This window comes from Spinacia oleracea, chromosome 1, assembly GCF_020520425.1.
Source record: "Spinacia oleracea cultivar Varoflay chromosome 1, BTI_SOV_V1, whole genome shotgun sequence".
In the NCBI taxonomy this organism is placed as follows: Eukaryota; Viridiplantae; Streptophyta; class Magnoliopsida; order Caryophyllales; family Amaranthaceae; genus Spinacia; species Spinacia oleracea.
The window spans coordinates 96310072-96323482 of NC_079487.1; the positions used below are offsets into that span (position 1 = coordinate 96310072).

At 36.5% G+C, this 13411-nt stretch overlaps 2 protein-coding genes across 2 annotated transcripts; one reads left to right on the forward strand and one right to left on the reverse strand.

Moving 5' to 3' along the window:
* Window positions 1-522: 522 nt before the first annotated feature.
* LOC110779297 (dihydropyrimidine dehydrogenase (NADP(+)), chloroplastic) lies at window positions 523-7801 on the forward strand. Its single transcript, XM_021983827.2, has 8 exons — window positions 523-1096; window positions 4645-4908; window positions 5017-5187; window positions 5551-5663; window positions 5756-5939; window positions 6277-6386; window positions 6463-6629; window positions 7414-7801. The coding sequence occupies exons 1-7, from the start codon at window positions 827-829 to the stop codon at window positions 6617-6619; spliced, it is 1269 nt and encodes a 422-aa protein (XP_021839519.1). The 5' UTR covers window positions 523-826; the 3' UTR covers window positions 6620-6629; window positions 7414-7801.
* Window positions 7802-8460: 659 nt separating this feature from the next.
* LOC110779298 (uncharacterized) lies at window positions 8461-11974 on the reverse strand. The gene is made up of 4 exons (XM_021983828.2): window positions 11709-11974; window positions 11545-11627; window positions 8879-8934; window positions 8461-8788 (listed from the first exon to the last, which is right to left on the reverse strand). Exons 1-4 carry the CDS (start codon window positions 11878-11880, stop codon window positions 8710-8712), a joined length of 390 nt encoding a protein of 129 aa, XP_021839520.1. The 5' UTR covers window positions 11881-11974; the 3' UTR covers window positions 8461-8709.
* Window positions 11975-13411: the final 1437 nt, after the last annotated feature.

Below are 13411 nucleotides of genomic sequence, written 5' to 3' on the forward strand. Positions count from 1 at the left end.
GGATCGAGATTGTGTTTGCGATGAGGATGAATATCATATTTATCGTGGGTGGAAAGGATAGGAACAAGATAAGCAAGTACAGTTATGGAGTGACCAATCCTCCGCACTCGCCCCGCGTTGAAGTCATCTGTAGCTAAATAAACTAGATTGTGTAGGTGGGTGTTAAGTGATCGTGTATAAAGATACATGGTTGGTTGAGTATTAGGTGGATATGATTATCTAAGTAAATGATGGATGTAAATGACTTTAATTTTTGACACGGGTGATGAACATGGTGAAAATAATTTTATATACGTACCATTTGTGTTTTTTTTTTTCTTAAATAAAATAAGAGATTGGACGGAGCCATAACATATCTATCCAATAATAATTTTAGTTAGAAGAGCATCTATAAACACTATTGATGACAGTTGTCAATAACTATAATTTAATTTTCATTCGAAATTAATCTAAACTGATGCACGGGTATTATACTAGTTACCAATACTAAATTAATCGATACCAATACAATTCACTTACGTCAAACTTTAGACACAACCCACTTTCACACATAATTCCTCCTGAGGCCACCAATCCAGAGACCATCACCAATTTCTCTTTTGTAAAATGAACCGGTTGATGAGTCACCTCGGAGTAATCCCCAGAAGAATAAAACACCTCACATCTTTCTAGGAATCATCCCTTAAACAAAACAATTAGCTCTCAATTATCCATTCTCAATTAACAAATCAATTATCATATTTTTAATTAATTTTGTCTATAAAGTTAAATCAAAACAACTCCTCTTTCGTCAATCTTTCTGACAACCTTTTATTCTCTCTCATCAATGGCGACAATGAAGCTCACAACCCAGCTCAAAACCACCCCAATTATGCCCATTCACCACCGCAATTCGACTCGGTTAACCCGACCGAGTCGAGTTGGGTTCAAGGTGTTTGCATCCGACTCCAACCAGGTGGAACCGGATCTTAGCGTCAAGGTTAACGGCTTGACGATGCCGAACCCGTTTGTGATCGGGTCGGGCCCTCCCGGGACTAACTACACTGTCATGAAGAAGGCGTTCGATGAAGGATGGGGTGCTGTTATTGCTAAAACTGTGAGCTTTTTTATTATTATTTTATTTTTTCTGCTATATTTATGATCATAAAATATTTGCTTTTGATGTGATCATTGATCCTCTGTAGTGTATTGATGAAGATTAGGGTGTCAAATTTAGTACCTACTTTGGTGATTTTGTTATGATCAAGGTCCCCGTCAAAGATGAAAGAGATGTTTTATTTTTATGATTTTATCTTAGGGATCCTCAATTGATATTAAATTAGATTCATTTAACTATTTAAGAAATGATGTAGACTGGATTCCAACTTAGGGGTGACCTGATTACATATTGGCCTTATAGAACCTGAGACGTGATTACATATAGACCCGATTGGAACTTATTGGTCTTATAGAATTTGAGACGTGATTACATATAGACCCGATTGGAATTTATTGGCCTTATAGAATCCGAGACGTGATTACCTATAGACCCGATTGGAACTTATTGGCCTTATAGAACCTGAGAAGTGATTACCTATAGACCTGATTGGAACTTATTGGCCTTATATAACCTGACTAAAACTTGTTGGACCTGATCAGACGTGATTACATATAGACCTGATTGGAACTTATTGGCTTTATAGAACCTGATACCTTGTGCATGCCATCTCTAGTAGTTTAACCGGCTAAGTTAGTTGATATTTTGGAATGGTGCCTAAATAACTTTCAAACCTTGATTGTCGAAGTGGGGTTTGAGTCTGAATCCAAGTTGTAGTTTTAAAATGGGATTTGGAGTTAGAATTCTTTTTTGATGAATTGCCATCCCTAGCTATGCCAAACTAGCTAGTCCGAGTTTCAGATAAGCAAGACCAAGGTCAGCTTTTGCATATAAAATGGGGGATCTTGGGGATACAAGTTTGGTCCCAGAGACACCATAGTCCTAGGTTTATAGTAACAATGGTATTTGTCTAATAGTACATGTATGCTAATGCTAATGCTAATGCTAATACATTCCATATGGGAGTAGTAGTAACGTAGACACTTTGTTACATGGGTTTTCAGTATTATGCTTCTCAAAATCATCTATGTAAACCTCCACAGTTTTAAGTCTAACACGGTGTTAGTTGGCAGTAGTGATCGTAATAGAAAAGCTTCCTAAGAGCAAGTTTAGACTTGCATCTCCGAAAGTAAATCAACCTTTTCATCACAAATTTGAAAAGCCAATTGAGATGCACAAGGAGTTTGTGAAAATGTTATTGCCATAAGCCGTTCCTTTGTTACATGCTGTCATAAATGGTAAGTTCATTGCTGTTGCACTCAAATGACAAGCATTTGTTTGGGTGTTTAGGGCGGACCTACATGGTTCCAGAGGGGTTCAAAGGGACCCCTTTTTTTATAAAAAAAAACTGTTAAATTGTTATGGAAGTAATTAATTGCACTTAAAATAAAATAATTAATATATAATGTAATTAACTAACACTAAAGAAAACGAAATATGCCTGTAGCTTACTGGTTGCTTCATCAAAATGTTAAATAGAGGACCCAGGTTCAAATCTCATTAAAAGAAACTTTTTTTTCATTTATTTTTCATGGTTTTATTTTTGTTATTTTACTTTCTCTTTGTTGGTCGTTTTTTCTTTATCACTTTCTTTTTTATTTTGTTGCTTTTTATAGACTTATTTGTTGCATGTTTCTTTGAACTATTTAGAAGCCTAATTATATAATACCTTAACGCACCATAAGCATTGAGAATGATGTTCCATTTGTTATTAGTGTCGTTGTGTGATGTTCAACGACCATTGTTATAACTTAAATCTCCTTCAAAGTTCAAAGCATGAAAATTCGTCTTATACACTCATTTTTTTTTATTGAAATCGCGTCAAGTTATTGTTGTAATTTAGACTAGGTTTTGAGTTTTATTGTTATGAAAAGACAATAAATCCTCCAATGATATAAATCTCCCCCTGATTTTGTTATGGCGTTTGTAATATTTTGACTACATATCTTTCACTTTAACCCCTAAAAAGCAAATATGAGAAATAAAAAAAAATTGGACCCCCCATTTGTAAATTCCTGGATCCGCCAGTTTAGCTTAATAGTCAGTTTCAAGAGGCACTCTTATCAATTTATCTGCTTTTCCCTCTGAATTTCGTAAGCACGATCTACAAGTGGTTAATCCTAATTATGATAAAGCCTTACTTAAGATTTTGGATATTGTATCAAATCCTTGCATCGCTGTGACCTTTTGATACTGCCAACAGATACTACGTACAACAACATTACCCCTGTATGTATCCTTCCCACCTTAAGCAAGGAGTGAGTATGTCAGGCTCATCTGCCATATTGGAGATTCAATGTAATAGGTTTCAATTGGAAGCCCAGTAAAAATGGTGCACCACCTTGATGTGCTAACTGTTCATGATTAAGAAGTAGAGGAGAACTTAGTGAGACAGTTGATCTAGTTCATTACAAAATAAGATAAAAACACTATGTTAGTGATTTTTTTTATTACAATTGGCTGGTAAAAGTGCTGACAAATATGTTAATGTGTTTCCGGTATGAGCTTGTGCTTGTGAAATTCAGAGTTTGAAATTCACGTGAAGTGTTTAGTTTCAAGTCAAATATTGTGTCTCTTGCAAGTGATTATCTTCAGTGATGTAAATATTGAATGAATCTGTAAGAACCAGGGATCGTGAGATCCTAAATTATAGCATTGGTTGAGGCCGGTGTCTTGAGTTATGAGAGTGGCTATTGAAATATTGAAAATTCTGCTTAAGGAGCAAGTTATAGGCATAAAGTATTAAAGTGTTCAATTGAAGTCTTCAATTCTTTTTAATTTTCTGACATAGAAAATGAACTTTTCTTGATTTCCAAATAAAGGGATACACCCTGTAACAGAGAAAACCAGCACAGAAAAATGAGCTGTTGTTGATTTCCAAACCAAGGGAGGCTGATGTGAACATTAGCACGCTAAAACACACAAGGATATTAATTCTAGATTGATCTCTGAAGGCCAAGCCACCAAACAAACCACTTCTGTTGGATTAGGATTACCAATCCAATTCCCATACGTCGTTCCTAAGAAGCTTAACTCAAGTCCTCCATAATCGTATCAGAGCCACTCCATAATCTTATGTAAAGCATCAGTATTCACATAACTCCCAACTTCTATGAAGGGTGAAGACTGAAGAAACGTAACTCTTCAGTTGCAGGGAAGACCAAACCTAAAGAAACTGAACAATAATATTGAAGTTTTGATTTATTTAAGTCAATACTAGCATTCGACTATTGTGAAATATTTAATCAATTAAAGACAAGGTTTGGATATTTTTAGGAAAGGAAACTCACTACCAGTTGTATGACTTGATGCATCGAATCAGAGAAAGAAAAGAAGGCAAACTTGCATTATATCTCTCTTAACAAAATTATACAGTACATTTTAGGAACTTCTTTTGAGGGTGAACTGTTATAGGGAGGTTTAAGAGATTGCGATGCTTGTTTGACACTTCTGGACCTTCCTTTCGCTCGATGAGATTTATACTTGGTTGTTATTGTTGATACTTGTTTGAATGCAATTTCTTAGCTGAGGATTGTCATTTTGTATAGGTTTCATTGGATGCTGCAAAAGTAATAAATGTAACTCCACGCTATGCACGCTTAAAAGCTGGAGTTAACGGTTCCGCAAAAGGACAAATAATTGGATGGGAAAACATCGAGCTCATTAGTGATCGACCTCTTGAAACTATGTTGAAAGAATTTAAGCAGTTGAAGGAAGAATATCCTGATAGAATTTTGATTGCTTCAATCATGGAAGAATATGACAGAGCTGCATGGGAGGAGCTTGTTGACCGAGTCGAGCAAACTGGGATTGTAATATTACTAATATTTCATCCGTCATACCTTGATTTGGAATTTACACATTAATGTAATCATTGTACAGCAGAGGCTAATTTATAAAATATAATTTTTCCTCTGCAGGATGCAATTGAAATCAATTTCTCATGCCCTCATGGTATGCCAGAGCGTAAGATGGGTGCTGCTGTAGGAAAGGATTGTGCATTGATGGAGGAGATTAGTGGTTGGATAAATGCTAAAGCTACTGTTCCAGTGTGGGCAAAGATGACCCCAAACATTACTGATATCAGAGAGGTTGGTTATATATTGCTCTATACCTTTCAACGGTGTGTGTAGTTTTACTCTGGTACTATCTTCGTTTCAAAGTAATAGGCCATATTTCAAATGTATTTTGTCTCATAAGAATAAACCACCTTTTAAGTTTATTATGTTTACATTGAACTTTCCTTTATTACTAGTTGATCAATATGGAGTACTAAATTGGAAAGTTGATCTAACATTCAACTACCGAATGATAGTTTTGTCATTTCAGCTAATTACTTGAAATTACCCCAAACTAAATTGGCCTATTAGCTAGGGACGAATGGAATATACGCTTGTTGACTGTGCTTTATGCCCGGTGCTAATATTCTAATAAATCTTTTCACGGATATATAGCCAGCAAGGGTGGCACTTAAATCAGGATGTGAAGGAATTGCTGCTATCAATACAATTGAGAGTGTTATGGGAATCAATCTCACTACCCTACGCCCTGAACCCTGTGTCGAGGGGTAAGATTTTTTGCGTTATGCGACAGAAATTGATTTCCAATAACAAAATTTAATTTGATTTAAAAACTTAATTGTCAAATTTTTACCAACAGATACTCAACCCCTGGCGGATATTCTTCAAAGGCAGTTCGTCCTATTGCACTTGCAAAAGTGATGAGCATTGCAAAGATGATGCAGGAAGAATTTAGTCCTGAACATTCCTTGTCTGGAATTGGAGGTGTTGAGACTGGAGGTGATGCTGCTGAATTTATTCTGCTTGGAGCAAATACTGTTCAGGTACAACCTTCTCAATAACCTTTTACCATCTAAATATATTTTTCTGATGACCCTCTTCTATGATTAGATGTCCTGTTACTTATAGGTTGATGTCATAATCATTTAGTCCTGCATATTTGACAAAATGGTAACGGAAACGATTCTGACAAGGAGACAGTGGAATGTACTTTTTATGATTCCATGGTTGAAATAATACATTTAGGACCTACCTGTATGGATATTTTGCCTACAAACATTCAGCAAAGAGACAAATATTCATTTCTAACCAAAAATCTAGATGTATTTACTGAAACAAAATTGTGTACAACACTAAAACACCTATGATTTCATCTTTCAGGTTTGTACAGGAGTCATGATGCATGGGTATGGTCATGTGAAGAAGCTATGCTCTGAGCTAAAGGATTTCATGAGAATGCATAATTTCTCGTCGATAGAAGATTTTCGAGGGTATAGTCTAGAGTTTATAATTTCTTTTGCGGGGTTTAGTTAGTATGTCTCTAATTTCGTTTGTTTCTCTCCACAGTGCTTCTTTACCATACTTCACAACACACACAGAACTGGTACGAATGCAGCAGGAAGCTATACAGAAAAGAAAAGCTACCAGAAAAGGTTTGGCATCTGACAAAGACTGGACAGGAGATGGGTTTGTGCAGGAAACTGAAAGCATGGTTTCCAACTAATCTTTACCAAGTAAGCCTTTTCTTGCTAAATTGGTGTTTTGAAATAGGACTGTGAAATTATGTTCTTTGGGAAAAAAGAAATAGCCTCTGAAATTTTGACTAAATACGTCTGAAATTTTTATACCTAGGTGGGAGAGGGTGTTAACTGTTAAGGTTTTGGTAATACGATGAGACACACCTTGCATTTTAACAAGCAGACGCTTACTTGGATAGATGGATGATGATCTTGCAAAATATTTAGACAATAGATGATTTGTGAAAACTACTCTGTGTCTCCGTATATATTTACCTCGAGATATGCAAAAAGGTTCCTAGCTCAAACAAAACATAAGTAATGAACAACGCAAGTGCTAGATGAATAAACTAAAATTAAATGGTAGGCTTACAATTATCCCTGGGATCAAATATTGAAACCCAATCGCAATTTCGTTAATAGCTTAGCTTGCTGTAACAAGGCATGAAAAGTTAATTATGCCCTTGATTTAAGTGTAACTGCAATTTACTCAGTAGGGAATTCAGGACATTTCAGCTCTGATTGGTGTATAAGTGACTAGCTAGTTTGGTACATATCTTTTTCTTTTGTTTAATCCCCTGCTCTCGAGAAATCTGGCTTTCTTTACTTTCTTGTTTTAAGGTATTCAGGACAATGTATTATGTTGAAACTTGTTATGGTGATTCGTTTGTTCCTCTCTACCGATTGCATCTGAATGAATTGCTTATTCGCTTGTCTGAGTTTCTGGTGAAAATTCTGTAGCTTGAAATTAAGTGATTTTTATTGATTAATCTGTATGCAGTTGGGAGGTGCTTTGGTTTGAGCATGCAAAAGTACATTATCAAATGTATAGAAGGAAAGGGATCATCAAAGGAAGATAGAAACGGGAAACAATCAACCTTTAACATTGTCAAAAATGCACAGTTATTATTTTCTGGACTATCTAATTATCAAATTAGCATGCCTTCTCATTCCGCTCTGGTGGAAAGTGAATAATAATACCAGATGGTGTACACTTCTTTTACTTTTAATACTAGTACGTACTGTAGTACTGTATACGAAGTACATTTTATGATATACAGTACTCTGTGTTCAATCTTTAGGGTTACAAGATTACTTCCTCCTCTCTAAAATTGTTGCAACACTTTGATTTTTGCACTATTCATAAAATCTACTTTATTTATTTTCGATGATCTATACTTTAGGAAAAACATATTCGTGTGGAGTCTCGTTAGATTCAGTTTAAAGTATATTTTGCGAAAATTAATTTTTTACTTATTAGTAATTAAATATAATAATTGTTCAAGCTTGAGTGTTGCAATTAAAAAGAATCGGAGGAAGTATAATCTATGTGCTTTATCACAAACACATACTGGTTTAATCAATCTCCCTGAATTGGCCAAATTTTTATATTGTGCTACAATGACAATGAAGCGTTTACAATAAGGTTTTGTTTGATTTATTTCAGACAAAATAAGTCTAGATAAGTTCAAGTAAGTTCAATTAAAAGTTCAGATAAATTAAATTCAGATAAAATTTCAGATAATATAAGAGTGTAGATAACTTACAAATACAATTTATGAGCACCAAACAATTTACTTTGGCAATCTTCCTTTTTACAAAGGATTGTGGCATTTTTGTAACAAGTTTCTTGTAATTCGTAAATAACACTGGCAAAGGAAAGAGAAATAAGTTCACTTCTTTTTATTTATTTTAAATTTAAATAGAAGTTTAGCTATATGAGTAGTGATGAAATATATTGTAGGGCTCTTCACTCACATTTATCAAGTCTTGTAATCTAGTATCCCATCTTTGTATTCCAACATTTGCACAATGCACATATGTCAAATTGACAATAATAAATAAAGAACCTCCAATAATCTTAATTTCTCAGAAAGTTCCGGCGAACATGCCAGCAGTCTTCAGAGTTCACATAGATTGTTTTCATAGTATAAGAGACACTATAAACAGCAACAACAAAAAGCACAAAGAAAGACAATAAGAAGGTCATCCTGACTGAGCTCAAGTGTATCCTGACTTTAAACAGCCGTACTAGTTTCAAATCTCCATAGCTGTCGAAAGTGAATGCCGAGGAAATTTACAGCTTCTTGTATCTCTTTTCAACTTCTTCCAGGTTTTCAATATCCTTGTTATATTTGCACACGCGGTAGATGCACCTAGAATACATCCAATATACACAAAAATAATCAAGCTACAAAATTATTCAGCAAAGGGTACCTAAGAGTTCATTATTTTTGCACACATACCAGTAGAGAAGACAGGCTGCAGAACAAAGCAGCACATTCCTCTGAGATTTGTAGATCTGTCACGAGAAATAGATGCCACAGTTAAAATTTACAGAGAAAGAAATATAGGCAGCCTAGAGTTGGCATGCATTCATAAATCCAAATCAAGTGGGCACTACAAATAAATGCTTAAGACAGATTCAAGATTCAACTAATACACCATTGCCCAAAAACTACATAACTCTTTATGCTTCTAATCTATGGATTTCTCTTTAGCTTTATGTTAGACTCGGGTACTAATTATGGACACGTGTGCGTGCCCAAGTGGATTGTATCCCAAAAAGAAGTGCTTAAGTGTCCATATCAATGTCGGAGTGTAGAGGATCTAACACGAGTTTTTGTTGTACATTGAAGAGTCTTGTGTAACATAGCTGAGGTAATGCTTCAAGTGACGAGTAATACAGACTGAAGAAGCCGTATTTAAGCAAGCTGGCAGCCTGGCAACAGTTTCGGAGGCACTTTTCACTACCTTATTATAATGTTTCCACGTTCTCTCTCTCGAATCTCTCTTTTCCCAAATGAACACAAACTATATTCAAGCTGAGTTTTCTGCTCAGGTCATTGATGCCAACATTCTTCCAAGGATCTTTGTTGTTGTATTTAATTACTGAAAGATCTTAAATAACTTATTTCATGATATGTTAGCTTTCTCATCTTACTCCATATGTAATATTTTTAATCTCATTTTCCAGCTTTAGTCGTTGCCTATTTAAGTCCAGCATTGAATCTGATATCATCAAAGAACGAATTGGCTGCATATCAAAGAGAGCTTTCCCAATGATCCCAGTGTTCTGTTGTCCCTACCCCCTACCCCCAGCCCCTTTCTCCGCCAGCTATATCTCCTCTCCTTTTGAAGAAAGATCAATATCAATAAATTAGGTGATTGTTGTTGGTCAATATGATGGTCATGAATGAATGAACTTGAGAATCAGCAACTGATTTATGAGCCTACTTAATATTAATGGCGGCATATTTAGAGGTTTATGAGCCTGATTTATCTGCATATTTAGAGGTTTCACCTCAGTCCAGCAACAGCAAATAGAGCAAACATTTTTTTCTTTCCCAACCACTAAAAGCTGAAATGACCTTGGTTTTGCCTATAAAGTAAACATGGCAGTAATGAATTGTATGTAGCAGTAGTCAAGGTGATGTATGGATTTTTTTACAAGCAGGCAGCAGCTATAGTGAAAACAGAACTTGGACTCTATTATTGACATAGGAACATAGTAGATCTGTAGAAGGGAGGGGTGAGAGGCGAGAAGAAAACGAGAAAAATATTAAAGGAAAAGAGGAGATGGTAAGTTCTTTATAAATTCTCAGCCAATTCACTTCAACATAAAACTACTTTACATTCCTCAAACTTATCCTTTTGTATCCGCTACAATTATCCCACGCTTAGCAAGAAAATTCCTTTTCCTTGACAGAAATTCTCTAAAACATAGCATCCTCATATACCTATTCATTTTTTGTAAGACACTAGCAACATCATGGTTAGTGTAGTAGTCCTTGACTGCCTGATACCAGCTTGACAAAGACTGAGGAGAGGTAGTAGGTTTTGACTCCTTTTGAGAGAAGAGATGAATTTATGAATATACGCGAGACCAAGGTTAGAATAGGGAAATGGAGGGAATATTAAAAAGGAATAAGCTGAAAGACAGACAAGAAAATAGGAGATAGAACAGCCATTTTGAAGGGAAAAGACAAAAAAATTGGGCAAAGACGGGGACCGAGTTGAGAAAATAGACGTCGAATAGCTTAAAATAAAATACTAATCACACACCTTGCAACAAGGCCAAAATTCAGCAACACAAGGAATGTACCTCCCAAAAACAATACTAAAATAGAAAATATGATGACTTAATACTCCTCAGCAACACAAAATCTTCAAAATCAAAGGTTATTTTTCATGAATCGAGATAGCTAAATAGGCCACAAGAAAGTGGGTAGAGGACCATAGCCAAGTTTATATTCATTTATCAAATTTGCAGCTTCTTCTTCAAATCTGGAAAACTGATATCCTAGTAATCCTACACATTATTCAATCGGGGATAACATCTCAATCTTATTACTATCAATCCTTGATGAACAAAGGAACAAAGAAGCACCTTCAGTCCTTCACACACAGCCAGTCACAACTAGTAACATGCCTTCGTATAAATGGCTCACTCGCAACAAATTCGGCTCTATAAAACTAATGAAAATTGACTCTAATATTGCAACTAACAAATGGAGTGCCAAATATATTGTTAAGACCCTAATAATACCCCTAGGCTCAGCCTCTCCGCTCTATTTTGAGTCTTTCAACAATGCAGTATCATCACCGCCATAACAAAACCTCAAATCCATCATTATAACTACCGGGGAATCAACACCAAGCTTTTCTGATTAACAATGTTATAAATAAGTCAAGTTTGGAGCAATTAACTCCAACAAACAACAATATCAAAAGGAAAACTATGGCAATTAAACCACCCCATTAATCCTAAACATTGGATGATAGGAGCAATTAATCTGCCGACAGTAAATAATCATGATAATAATAAATCCAACAAAAATTAGAAATTAAATTGCACAAAATTAAGACACGTAAGTAAACCCTAGACAATCAACAACAAAACAAAAATTACCGATTTCTCATAGCGATCTCTTTCAGTGGCAGTACAGATCTCAGAAGTACACGTCAATCGGTGCTCATACTTCCAGTAAATATCTGAAAATCAAAATAGAAAATTGAATTCGACATCGCAAACGAGAAAAGAAATGGGGAAGGGGAGAGAGAAAGAGGTGATACCGAGAAGCTGAAAAGCGGCGAAAGGGACGATGAACATTAACGGCTGAAGGATAAGAGAGATTAAGGAAACCAGACGAGTTTTGAGAACCTTTGGTGAAGGAAGTGAGATGAGAAGAAAAATGGCGGCCTCTGCTGCAACTGCGTAGGTGAGGATCATCCATTGTAAGCCCATTTTCTCCTGATTTTGATTTTCTCTTTCTTCTTCGTAGGTGGGAGATGTTGGTTTTTGACTACGAGCACGATCGGATGCCTTACTTGCTAAGTGTTTGAAGGAGGAGGAAGGACACGCGATCCACGTGGACATAAAGGTGTAGTATTTATTCATTTTTATTTTTTTTATAAGGAGTTCATTAAAAGAAGGACAAATTACAACCTATCACTAGAAAAGCTAAAAACAAACATCATACACACCACAACATGAAATAATATTACAAGAAGTAAGAACCCAACCACCGGATTGCAAGACCAAAGCCAAGAGACATCGGAGCTCTTAACACGAACTCGAACCTTGCAAAACAAAAAACTTACCAAAGCTCCTCCCAAGTATTTCAAAGGGTGTATACTAAGGGCCACTTGCAAACGAGCAAAGTAGGGACAATGATGCTGGAACCGGGCTTTATACCAAGCGAAAGCAACATAACTACACTTTGATGGAGGATGTCGAGAGATTGCACTGGAATGCCGCACCATGCGAGACACTCACTGAACCATTTTTGTCCACTCCCAGGGACCAAAAATTAACTGCTCATCCTGGAAGTCTTGAGATCTTGCCAAGGGAGACACCTTCCTTATTGACTCCTCGATGGACTTACCTGCAACAAAGTGCAGGACATCCTGTATTCCCCAAACAAGAGAATACAAGAAACTGGAGGGCTTTGCTTGCCCCAAACATTGAAGTTGGGGAGCCTCTTTCAAGATTAATATTTTAACAGCAATGACAGACGCCATCACCAAGACCGGGATGAAACTGACTAACATTGAGCCAACCCCATCTGACACACGACCCACAACAAGCACAACAAACACAATCCTCACGACAAACCAAAACCCTGAAAGTAGGACTATGACTCGAGATTCCACACTTTGAATCTTTTCAAGCCAATTAAACAACCAAACTCCTAAGAAAAACCAACCAAACCACTTCTTAGGAAACCCACATTCCCGACTATAACTACACCAGCCAGAGGGACCAAACACTTGCCACCGCAAACCCAGAACAAACGTCAGCACTTTCCACCCTTCAGACATGCTCATAAGCCCACCGAGTTTAATTAAAAACTCAAAACCCCAAATTCGAACAACGCCCAAAGAAACCCTTATACACCAAACCCAACCAGAAAGAATCACGGGAAATCCAAGACGAAGATACCACACAAACATACTAAGAACTCCAAAACAAACACAATCCGCTAACAGGGAACCAAAATCTACAAAAAACACACTAAGGGAGAAGAGAAGGAGCGATAAAACCATACCAGAACGATCCTAATCTTCTACAAAAGAGATTGGCAGTGAGAAGCACCAGATCCCCGATGCCGATTGAAAACCACCGCACAAAATCAAACCGGCCGCCGCTAACGGTAGGTGAAACCGGGCCTGAGAACCTTCGAGAGCACCGATCGGCCGACAAAAGCAAACAAAAACCTAAGAAAACAAGGGAAACGAGCTAAACACAGGTCTCTTGCCGGCGATGGCGAAGTGAA